This window comes from Garra rufa, chromosome 24 (assembly GCF_049309525.1).
Source record: "Garra rufa chromosome 24, GarRuf1.0, whole genome shotgun sequence".
NCBI lineage: Eukaryota > Metazoa > Chordata > Actinopteri > Cypriniformes > Cyprinidae > Garra > Garra rufa.
The window spans coordinates 5,104,336-5,115,472 of record NC_133384.1 but is presented as its reverse complement, the minus strand read 5'-3'; the positions used below and the strand labels follow the sequence as shown (position 1 = coordinate 5,115,472).

At 38.2% G+C, this 11,137-nt stretch overlaps 1 protein-coding gene across 1 annotated transcript; it reads right to left on the bottom strand.

The window, feature by feature from the left end:
• Nucleotides 1-5,721: 5,721 nt before the first annotated feature.
• zic1 (zic family member 1 (odd-paired homolog, Drosophila)) lies at nt 5,722-9,065 on the bottom strand. The gene is made up of 3 exons (XM_073830976.1): nt 7,820-9,065; nt 7,170-7,333; nt 5,722-6,838 (listed from the first exon to the last, which is right to left on the bottom strand). Exons 1-3 carry the CDS (start codon nt 8,787-8,789, stop codon nt 6,641-6,643), a joined length of 1,332 nt encoding a protein of 443 aa, XP_073687077.1. The 5' UTR covers nt 8,790-9,065; the 3' UTR covers nt 5,722-6,640.
• Nucleotides 9,066-11,137: the final 2,072 nt, after the last annotated feature.

Genomic DNA, 11,137 nt, shown 5'->3' with positions numbered 1-11,137 from the left:
TAGACTTTTGCCTAAAATTACTTGATCTCCCTTTTAAAAATTTAATAGCTTGACAACATAGGACTTTTTTTTTTGTTTGTTTCAGGATGGAAACTGTTGAAATTCTATCTAGGAAAAAAAAAAACATGGCAGGTCAGCCATCAGCATAGAAAAAATAGCACTTGTTAATAGGACTCTTGTGACATGCAGACTATGAATTGTGAAATTCCAACTCTTGCTATGGCAAATTATGGAGAAGTGTTGCGGCATGTGCAGCATGCAGAAATAAAACATCTCTATCCAGCTTGTCCTCTAGTCCTGGAACATGAGGAAAACACACAGCAAAGTAAGACGAATAGTACATTTGATGAGCACTTGGGATAAATATTAGAACTCAGGAATGCGTTCGTAGCACTTACAGTTACACTTTGCCAAAACAATGTTTTCTCTTTGGCTTGAAAGATATGGCATATTATCCTTTGTCTCCTGTTACAAAGTTTATATTACGACACCCAACACTTTGAAGACAATGGTTAGGGAACGTCAGCAGATCCAAAGAACACAGAACCATGCCAAAATGATTTATTGAGATTTTTGACTTACCTTATTGGTCTTGTTTGGATAGTCCATGGTAACTCCGATATATGAGGTCATCAGAAGAACAGATTACTACGTTTTTACTAGCTACTCTGGAATTTCAATCACTGATGGTGATTTGTGTGTTCTGCAGTGAAGTTATTTTTCCTCCAGCACTGATTTGGATGATTGTTGATCTTTTAAAGCCAAGGCTGTTACTTCTAAAGGCAAAACTAAAACTCAGTATAGAAGCACCTGCATTATTAGTCGTTTAATATCAAATTACAGTTATTTTTCAGAGAATGTTATATAAAGGTTTTAGAAATGATTAGTTATTAGAAATGGAATTAGTGGCAGCCATCAAACGCTAACGTTATCAGCACATCTCATCAGTGGTAAGCCAATGGCAAACTATTATATTCCAGTCAACTCTAGGTCACGACAACAAAGGATTGCGCACTTCATTTCTGACCTCTAACGTTCATCAAGTATAGTCTGAGATTGTGTAGCTATTTGTGAAGTGCATTTCAATAACTTTGATTCCCTCCAAAATGAGCTTCTCTCTGTTATCTTTATGCCAAGGTGTGTTTGATGTTCTGTGCAACTGTTTCTGAGATGCAAACATATCTTTGTATCTAATTACAAAGAGCCCAAACTTCCCTTCTCTGGTTCAATGCACAATATTAATGAGGTCAATGATTATGTTAATTGGGGAGCATTCTACAGCATGTTTTAATTAGTTCTCTGTATTCTGATTTAATGAAGAGCCTGGAAAATTCACTGGATGCTTGAAATGCATACAGTTCTCAGCATACACTCTTTGAAAGGACATTGAAAGAACTTTGCAACTCTGTAAAGCCCATACAGAGTTTGTTCAAAATCATTCGAGATATTCTTTTGATATTGATTTATACTATTTAGCTTTTTTTTTTTTTTTTTTTTTTTTAATAACTTTCCTAGAAGTGTTAAAAAATAAAAACAATCACCCCTGCCCCCTCACAAAATCTCCATCTTGCAGTTTACGAGCACGAAATGTCTTGTATTAAAAAAACATGTTTGCCCACAGAAATTTTCCCCGGATGTTATGTTGTAGGTCTGGCCATGTAGTTTTTAATTTGGAAACATACGCTCTCTTATTCTCTGCCTCTAATGTCTGGCCCATGAAATGCAAAAAGACCCAATATTGAGCTATTTTATAAGTGCATTAAGTTTACAAATTACTTCTTTAATGAATAACCTTCTGAGACTCCATTTGAAGGGCCATTATCCGAGTGTTCCAATCTATTGCCTCACCTCCAGACTTTAACATTTATTATACTGATGAGATGCAATTAAAAGAGCAGATGTCCACAAGCTGCTCTCATCTGAGACGAGTAAATAAATACCAATCCACACAATAACATAACTCATAAAAATACTTTGCTTAGCATCACGACAGGTAACCAATGTAAATAATAATAATAATAAAAAAACTTGATTTGTTTATTCTGCAAACATGTAGTGTACGGATATCTGTTCTTAAATTTTGAATTAATATTGAAATTGTTATTTAGATATTTTTATATTATTTCTAAATTTCATATATTGAGTATGTTGCAAATGTTTTTTTTTTTTTTTATTGATTGAAAAACAAATGTTTTTTGTTTGCGATAGAAACACTTGCAATACATATTGCTTTTTTAAATTAAATGCATTGATTTTTATGGACTTCCCATTTTGTTATTTTTCCCCTAGACACTAAGACAGGGTGTGAACATCCCTGAAGAAGTCCAGCTCTGTCCCAAACAACTAATTGGAATGACCCCATTTAGCAACATGTCAGGGGAACACGACAACATAGACAATGTCAGCCCCTCCACAAATCTTCTGTGGTCCAAACTTAATAGCGTGTCATGGTGTCCACAACTAATGCTGGAGGGGTCACAAAAACCCTTATGACTCATGTTAGTTGACGGCTCTTTCTTTAGCAGTGTGAATCCAAGCTGTGGGCAGAGTGAAAAACACACAGTATGGTGTGTGCAAAGGGGCATATATTCAAGAAACATTTGGCTATAGGTTCACCAGATTTCTGTTGTTGGATCACTTACAGGGTCAATTTCATGTTAACATTTTATCTTACATTGTCTATGTTACGCGTGCAAATATAATAACAATAGTGCTAAATAATAATAATTACATAGTAATGATCTTTAACATATAAGAGTGTATTGTCTACGCAGGACTAAAATTATTATTATTATTTTCAAATTTTTGGAGACAAGTGTGTGGACGCTCATTTAATACAAGTCTGTATATTAGAGTAAAAGACCTTACATATCTCATGCCCCCCCTGACCAATCAAAGCAAGAAAAATTACCTATTTGCATGTCTTTTCACTACCAATCTATACTGCTTTCTTTACAAAGCAATGATAAATACTCTGAAAATAATCATCCATCTCAATGCAAAATAACAGTCACACTCCACAGACTCTCTGGCGCACTCTTGTCAATTTGCACTCGGCGTTCAAGTTTAAATGTCTTTTTTTTCTTTTTCTTTTTTTTTTCTCATCTTGCTCTCATTGCAACGTGTTCACCCGAACAAGACAGCGCTGAAGTCAGCGAGAGGTCAAGCGCATATGAATGAGAGGAGAAAACTGTCAGCTACTTTTACATTACAGAAAAAGAACAGCGATGCATTCATCTCTAGACAACAGCTGTGCAACAATCACAGAAAGTTCAGCAGTGAATTTAAATATGCAGCTCAGTATCTGGCTGTGAAAAACATACTGAGAGTCTTAAAATATGGAACTAACAGTTATTTAGGGCTGCACAAGTGCAGGTTAAGGTTAATAGTTACGTAAGACTCGCCTTGACTGTTATGTAACTTGTTGGAAAGTACATTGTCATTTTTCGTTCTCAAGCAAGACGCTTAGGAAAATAAATACGGCTAACGATTAAATGTAGGCTCATTCCCTGAAGAAATGTACACTGAGTTGAAGTAATGTGATTTTGTCGAAAATATTTGATTTATGATTTGAAACGCACTTGTGTGTTTGCATTTCATGTCAAAATTAGACAAAACTCTCTAATCTTGCTCAAATTAAACAGTAATTTTGTATCTATTAATCTAGATGAGTGCGTCGGAAAAAAAAAACAGCTTATCAAAATATTCGGTGTTCTACTGAGAGAGTTGTTTGGCGAAATATATTCGCAGAGAAACGCTTTCGGTTTTCAAGTCCCCAAGGCCTACGATTTATATTTAATATAGGCCTATTTAATATAAATATTTTTGTCTGCCCATGATTTTTGTAAAAACATCAACTGTTTGTTCTATGTGACAATTTATAAGCATCTGTATTATGTTAGAATCGTTAAAGTTTTCCTAAACAATTTTGTGTGCTAGGCTATATAAAAAACAATGCAATAATACATTTGCGGCTGTAGCATTTTATCTCCTCTGTGCGCATTTAATGTGGTTTTATTAGGCATATTACTATGTGTGTAACACCTAAATGGATTTTTATTTTTTGAATAGTCGAATATTTGAATGTTGGGGGTAACACAACGGGCAAACTGACAAAAACAGGCACGGATATCTTAGTTAACAGTCATATCTATCAAATAATCTAACATAGCCACATTGTAATGGCGTTTGTCTATGGATATGATTGTTGAGCTTCTTTTTTTTTCTGGGGGAAAATAGGAGTAATGAGGATAACAGGCAAGCGAAACGACTTCCTTCAAAAATGTGCATTCCATTGTACGGATCAATACATAACACTTTCTACTACTACTCTAACGGTGCATGAATGAAAATGTACCAGAACGTTTGAATAGATAGAGTGTTAAATAGAGTCGAACAATTCATTTTATTACCATCATTCACATATCTCAAAACCTAATAACCCGTGGAAGGAGAATATGAACATATTTCGAAAAAGAAAAAAAAGTCACCTCCGACATAATGCATTCCGTATTCGCCCCTACTGTTTGATGTGCCAATATGTTTATATTTTCCCGAAGTCAGTATCTCCTCCTGTCGGTGGGCTATTTCTCACGCGCATGCACGCGCACGGCAGTCTACACTCTCGCCTGCACTTGTGCACACCCCCAAGAGGAACATGTAAACATTGTAGCGTATATCGCATTTTGCTTTAAGCGACTAAGCACCGCTTTGCAACTAACATGTCGTCGGATCACATTTAAAAACAAAAATACATCCAAATGGCCACGAATTAGAAACACTGCAATGCTCGATTCATTAGTTTCATAGCCTTGGGGCACAGTTTAAATTTGCACATGCTAATGATCTTGTGTTATCTGAGACACACACACAAAGTTGCATGCATGCATAGTACTCCTAATAGTACAGACCGCGTGCCTGCCTGGACTTACAAGCGCTCAGATTGCCCCCTCCCTCCATAGGTAGACGTTCCCTGTCTTATTCTGGAAAACTTTGCACTTTCTGACCGTGAAGAAATCATTTATCACTTTGTAGATTTTAATATCCAAACGGAATCTTGTGCAGTTGGCAAAATCGCTCAGTGAGAATTGTGCACTGGCGATATTAAGCAAGCTCGTGATCTTGATGTGCCTAATGGGGCGATCAAGCAAGTTGCAACCAAGAACAAAAGCCCAACAGTGACTCTTCTCTTGGACTGAAGTCCTCCACTCGTACCATATACTGGTCCCAAACAAGCATAATTGTATAAGGCCGTGACGAGAGTTAAGTCATGCAAACTATTTAAATAAGACCACGTTGAGAAGTAAATTCGTCACGATTTGACGTTTTAATGCATTACAACGCTACTCTGGGGACTTGATTATATTTAATTTCTGACAATAATGAGGGGTACAAAAGTGAAATTAAATTACTTCGAAAATAACTCGTCCTGCTGAATTAGTGGGGCAAAATATAAAAGCAGGCGCTGGTTTTATTTAGGACTGAAATGTCATTTTGATTTGTGTAATTCACATTTCCTTTTAAGCGTTAAATCCTAACTCTTGTTAACACCAGTGGTTATTGTTGCTGTAATTACGTAATGGTTTAATTTAGACTCAGTTTATTTCAAAATGATAAATAAATAAATAGAAATAATAAATAGATTGCTTGTGGAGTTTCCTTGTTGGTATTTCTCAACAAATAATAATTTAGTTGTTTAAAGCACAGTCGAGAAATAAAGTATTGAAGGCATTTTTGTTGTACGTTTAATTCTTTAATATTGTACGAAAAGTAACCAAACATTATTTTGTAAACTAAATTTTACATACCCTACGAACGCATGTTCCATAAATACCGATTATCTCTAACATGTGTTACCGGTCCTTTACATGCGGATAAATATGGAAAATTGAGTTATATACAAGTAATAATTTCTTGCAATTGCCAATGCAATAGACAGATAGTTTTATATTTTATCACTTACATAAACAAGATTGACACGGAGCTTCAGGCTTTCACTACACGGTTTATCGACATGACATTAAATAACAACAACTGTGTGCTACTCAGACTGGACTGGAGACGAAATGTTGCACTGGATACAAAAGCACATTAATACTAATCGGTTAGGTAAACGTGTAGACTGTGGTGATACTGGGTAATTCACATTTGGTACACATAAACTATAACATTCTTTTCAGTCAAGACTATTCATCGCAATATTCGTAAAACCATCTCATTTTCCATATATCTAGGGACCACATTTTTTCACAAATTCCCTTAAACTGTATTATGACTATTTACAAAATAAAATATTACATTTTAAACTAGGTGAATCTTTATGTACAAAAAAAAAAAAAAAAAACAGGCTGTGACCTGCTGGTAGCATGCAATTGGAGTTGTCTGTGCAGTCTTCCGAAAATATGAAGAAAGAAAAAAAAAAAAAAAAGAAAAGAGAGCAAAAGAAATGGAGGACAAAAATCAGAAAAAGGCTGTCGAGAGCGTTGCACACCCCGTCCATGCACTGCTCTCTCTAGACAGCGGTTTCAGAAAACCTTTCAGATTCTTCACATTGTGTGTGTATTTAGGTCCACGCGAGAATAGGCTGACTTTTGAGTCTTGGTTCCAAAGCAGTCTTAATTCTGCAGTCTTTTGAAAATATTTACACGTACCATTCATTAAAATTTGACGAAAGGGTGCTGTGGCTGCTCGTGTGGTGAACTGTGGATGATGCTGGTGATATGGAACTGCTGCTCTGGTTTTCTGTGGAAGGGGACACGATGGTGGGCGGCGTGGAGGACTCGTAGCCGGAGCTGGCTGCCGGGGAGGGTTGTGATCCTTGAGACGACGACTCGTGAACCTGAGTCGAAGACAAACATAAATCAGTGTGCATAAAAATTATGAGTCACACGTGAAAGTATAGTTTTATCTCAAACTGTACCAACTGCGTATGATAATAACAGATTCTGTCAGATTGTATTTAGCTTTGTGTTTAAATTATTTAGCGTTAGCTTTTATATCATAAGCATCTAATTTTGGTGCAAATAACAACATTTAACACATTTAAAACATTCCATAAGATGCCATTAATAAATGTAAACAGTATTTTCTTTTTTTAATCAGTACACAGAAATTAAAAATAGAAATGTAAAAATATACATTTTAATAATGCACGGTATTGTTATTGTTACCTTCATGTGTTTCCGGAGGGAGCTGGGATGTGTGTAGGATTTATCACACATTTTGCAGAGATATGGTTTGTCAGAGGTATGGACGTGCATGTGTTTCTTACGATCACTGCTGTTCGCAAAGCGTCTGTCACAGCCTTCAAACTCACACTTGAAAGGTTTTTCACCTAACAAAAACACAGAGCAAACATCTTTCAAAATAGGCATTTTAAGAGGCCAGCACATGTATTTTCAATAATAATAATAATAACAATCTGTTACATTTGGAGATACATAAATAGACCAAATAAATATGAGCAAATATAAGCGCGAAAAAAGTTCCTGTCTATTTTCCACTACGAAACACAACACACAAAAATATCCCTTTAAATTGTGCCCAAATTGTTTACGCTATTTTGCAATGATACTTTACCACTACATATTTAATTTTTTAAGTTAATACGCAACCTATGACGAATAGAAATAATTCGCGGCATGGAATTGTGATTGGTATTGAAATTATTGCTAGGACAAAGAAACAAAAATAAAATAATTAGAAATATTATTAGCTTTATTTGTTTAGCATATTAAGTCCCATAATTAAAACATATACATACAAAATGATATTAGTAATATGGCAATGAATAAAATAATAATAATAATGCATTTCTTACCGGTGTGTGTTCTTTTATGGATTTTGAGATTTTCCGATCGGGCAAATACTTTTCCACAGCCTGGGAATGGACACGGAAACGGTTTTTCTCCGGTGTGCACTCTGATATGATTCACAAGTTTATACTTTGCTTTAAACGGTTTCCCCTCCCGGGAACATTCTTCCCAAAAGCAAATGTGATTCGACTGCTCTGGTCCCCCAACGTGCTCCACCGTCAGGTGGGTCACGAGCTCGTGCATGGTGCTGAAAGTTTTGTTGCAGGACTTTTTCGGATTCGTCAGCTGCTCTGGTTCGACCCATTTGCAGATGAGCTCTTGCTTTATGGGCTGTCTCATGTACCGAAAGAAGGCCCCTGCCCCGTGATGGGCAGCCATATTCATGTTCATGGGGCCATAGCCGTGCAACTGCGTCGAGGCGTAGTGCTCGGACCTGGGACTCGCGACGTGACCGTATTGCTCGGCCCTGCCGTACATGTCCCCGGAAAAGCCCAGGCGCATCTGACTGTTCACCACGTTGGAGGACGCGTGCGTGGCCGCTTGCTCGTGCAGTCCCGGGAAGAGCAGGTGCCCAGCGGCGTCGGAGTGTCCATGTGGTCCGGCGAAACTTCCAGCGGCGGAAGCGAACAGACTATGCTGCGCGCTGGTGGCGTCTCCGAAGCCCCGATTGCGAAAGAGAAAGTCCCGAGTGGAGTTGAAGGCGGCGGTGGAGTACGAGCTGACATGAGTGGGGTGATGATGGTGTCCCAGGGCAGCGGCGGCGGCGTAGCCGGGCGCTTGCGAGGAAAACGCCGTTTGCCCAGAGCCGAGATCATGGGAGCTATGGTTGATCTTAAAAGCGCCCATACCGTCGGCGAACGGATTGATACCCAAAGCCACTTCTCTGTCTGTAACTTCGCCTGTTGAGTGATGCCTGGTGGAGCCGAAAGTAGTCACTCCAATGGTGGGATACTGTGGTCCTGCGTCCAAGAGCATCTTCAGTCTGCAGCGGAGGAGACTGAGAGAGGAAGAATCTCTAGCAACTGTCTCTGCTTGCTATTTCTCTGACTTAAGTCTCTGCAAGGCAAACTCCGATCCCCTATTCCTATTTACTTTTAGTGGAGAGGAATTTCCCCTCTCCTGCTCATCCGATGCGCACGCAAATCATGTGCAATATTGTCTTTTGCGGTTTATCTTCCTGTGGCGCAACTTTCACCTCCTCAGTCAGGCGGTGAGCTTCAGACTGATAGTCGCAATCATTCCTGCAGATAAATGAATTGAAAAGACAACACAGTCCACCCCTGATGAATGGGGAAGGAGGGGGGCAACACGTGACCCCGTGCTTGGACCATCATTGGAGAGGGCGCTCTCCCCCTACTAACATTCACTCACCAAATAACAGCCCGCCATGCCTCAGCATCAGTGCGATTGGTCGGTTTACATCATCAATCTATGGGATTGTCGGGAGGTTGCTGACTGTGATTTTGCTCTGGATGTTGAAATTCAGAAAACAGAGTTTAGTGAATGCATGGCCGAATAATAGCTTTTGTCCTAGACGGAGTGCTTCCACGTTTGGCCTACTTATGTGCAAGCCTGATGCTCTGAGAAGAACCTGGCGCGCATCTAGTAAACACTGGCTGAAATGTGATATAGTGCAGCCTGTTCTTACATGGCATGGAACTCCTGCATTTCATCCTGAAAACCAGATGCTATATAAAAACCAAATGCTATGGAGTAAAAATTACACCTATATTAGTAATATTTGTGCCTCACGTTTTTAGCACTGGGATGCTTTGTGCATCTTTAAGAAATGAATGCACAAATGCATCAACGGTACAAAATAGAAAGCATATTTTTTTGTACATAAATATAATAAATCCAAAAAGTTGGATCGGGTCGCTGCACTGGTGCATAAAGTTTTTGCCTACTTGAGCAGTGGGCATTTCATGTTTTGTTGACTTTCTTTACATGCATCAATTTAACAACGTTTGTCTGGGAAAGTCACATACCTCGCTTATTCAAAACACTTGTTTTGTACTGTTGTTGGAATTTAATTTTTGCTTTGATATTCACATTGTATACTTTAAACGAGAACTCAGTGCCTTCCAAATAGTTTTTTTTTTTAAACACACCACATGCTCTGCGCACTCAGTAGGCCTTCCGCAGATGCCTTCAAACTTCAAATAATAGATTCAAACCTGCGAAGGAGGTGTCTCTTTCCGTTATTCGTATTTTTAACCTATGTTTTTGAAAGATTAAGGCCGTAATGTATCACCCTTGTGTGTGTAAAAGTTGTGGGTTGTGGAAGTTGTGAAGTGGGATTTCTCTCTGCAGGAAACTCCGGCGGCTGGAGTTCAAAGCCGCATGAACAGACGAACCATTAAAATATCATCCAGACTGCAGCCTTCAGCTCCATACACCACCAAACTCCTTCCAGAGAAAGAAGGAGAGAGAGAGAGAGCGAGGGCCAGGCGAAGCTGTCGAGTTGAATGTTTTTTCTAAAGGACGTTATCTTTATAAAAGAAATCTGGACGATGTCTTCAACAGGTGAAAAACGGTAAGACTCGTAGCGTGGGCACGAAATACGTTTTGGAAGTTGGAATCATTGGGAAATATTTACCGAGCACCATAAACAGATAAAAATAGCATTTTATTTTTATTTATTTTTTAATTTGCAAGAATTGCTTGCAACAATTAAATACACTAAAGACTAAGCACAGTGAAGGGGTATGTGTAATAAGGAATACTGTATTATTTTTTGAGTAAATAAATACTTTAAAAAATCTCAATAGGATAGCCACACCTATGCTTGGTGCCATTCAACGTAATTTTATTTAATTATTTCTATCTACTAAAACTGTCAATAAGTCCAAAATTTGCCCCGAGAGTATGTAAAACACTGTGTATTTAACTATCTGCTAAGTCTATAATATGTTTTAATCGGCGATAGTTTTTTCTTGGAAAATCCCCCCCCCCCCCCCCACCCCCCACCCCCCCTCTGCATTGGAATTTTTAGCTGACTTTTGTTCCCAAGTGTTCTTTTCCATTGTTTTTACTGTGAAATTAATCTCGTTTGTATCTTGGCATGTTTTCCCCTCTACCCCACGAAAAGTAACTGGAAATAAACTTCTTGTTACGTGCTAAAGAAATGCCTAAAGAATGCAACTTCGACCCTGAGCCCCAGCCATTTGACTAACATCTTCACTATTCGTCATAGTTCACACAGTGTTTACTTATTTATGACACGGATGGTGTGGTTTTGTCACTAGAGGTCTGACAGATCAAATGATTACCTTTCTCAAGGGAATACCAATTTATTTGCATCAATAATTGAATACATCTTG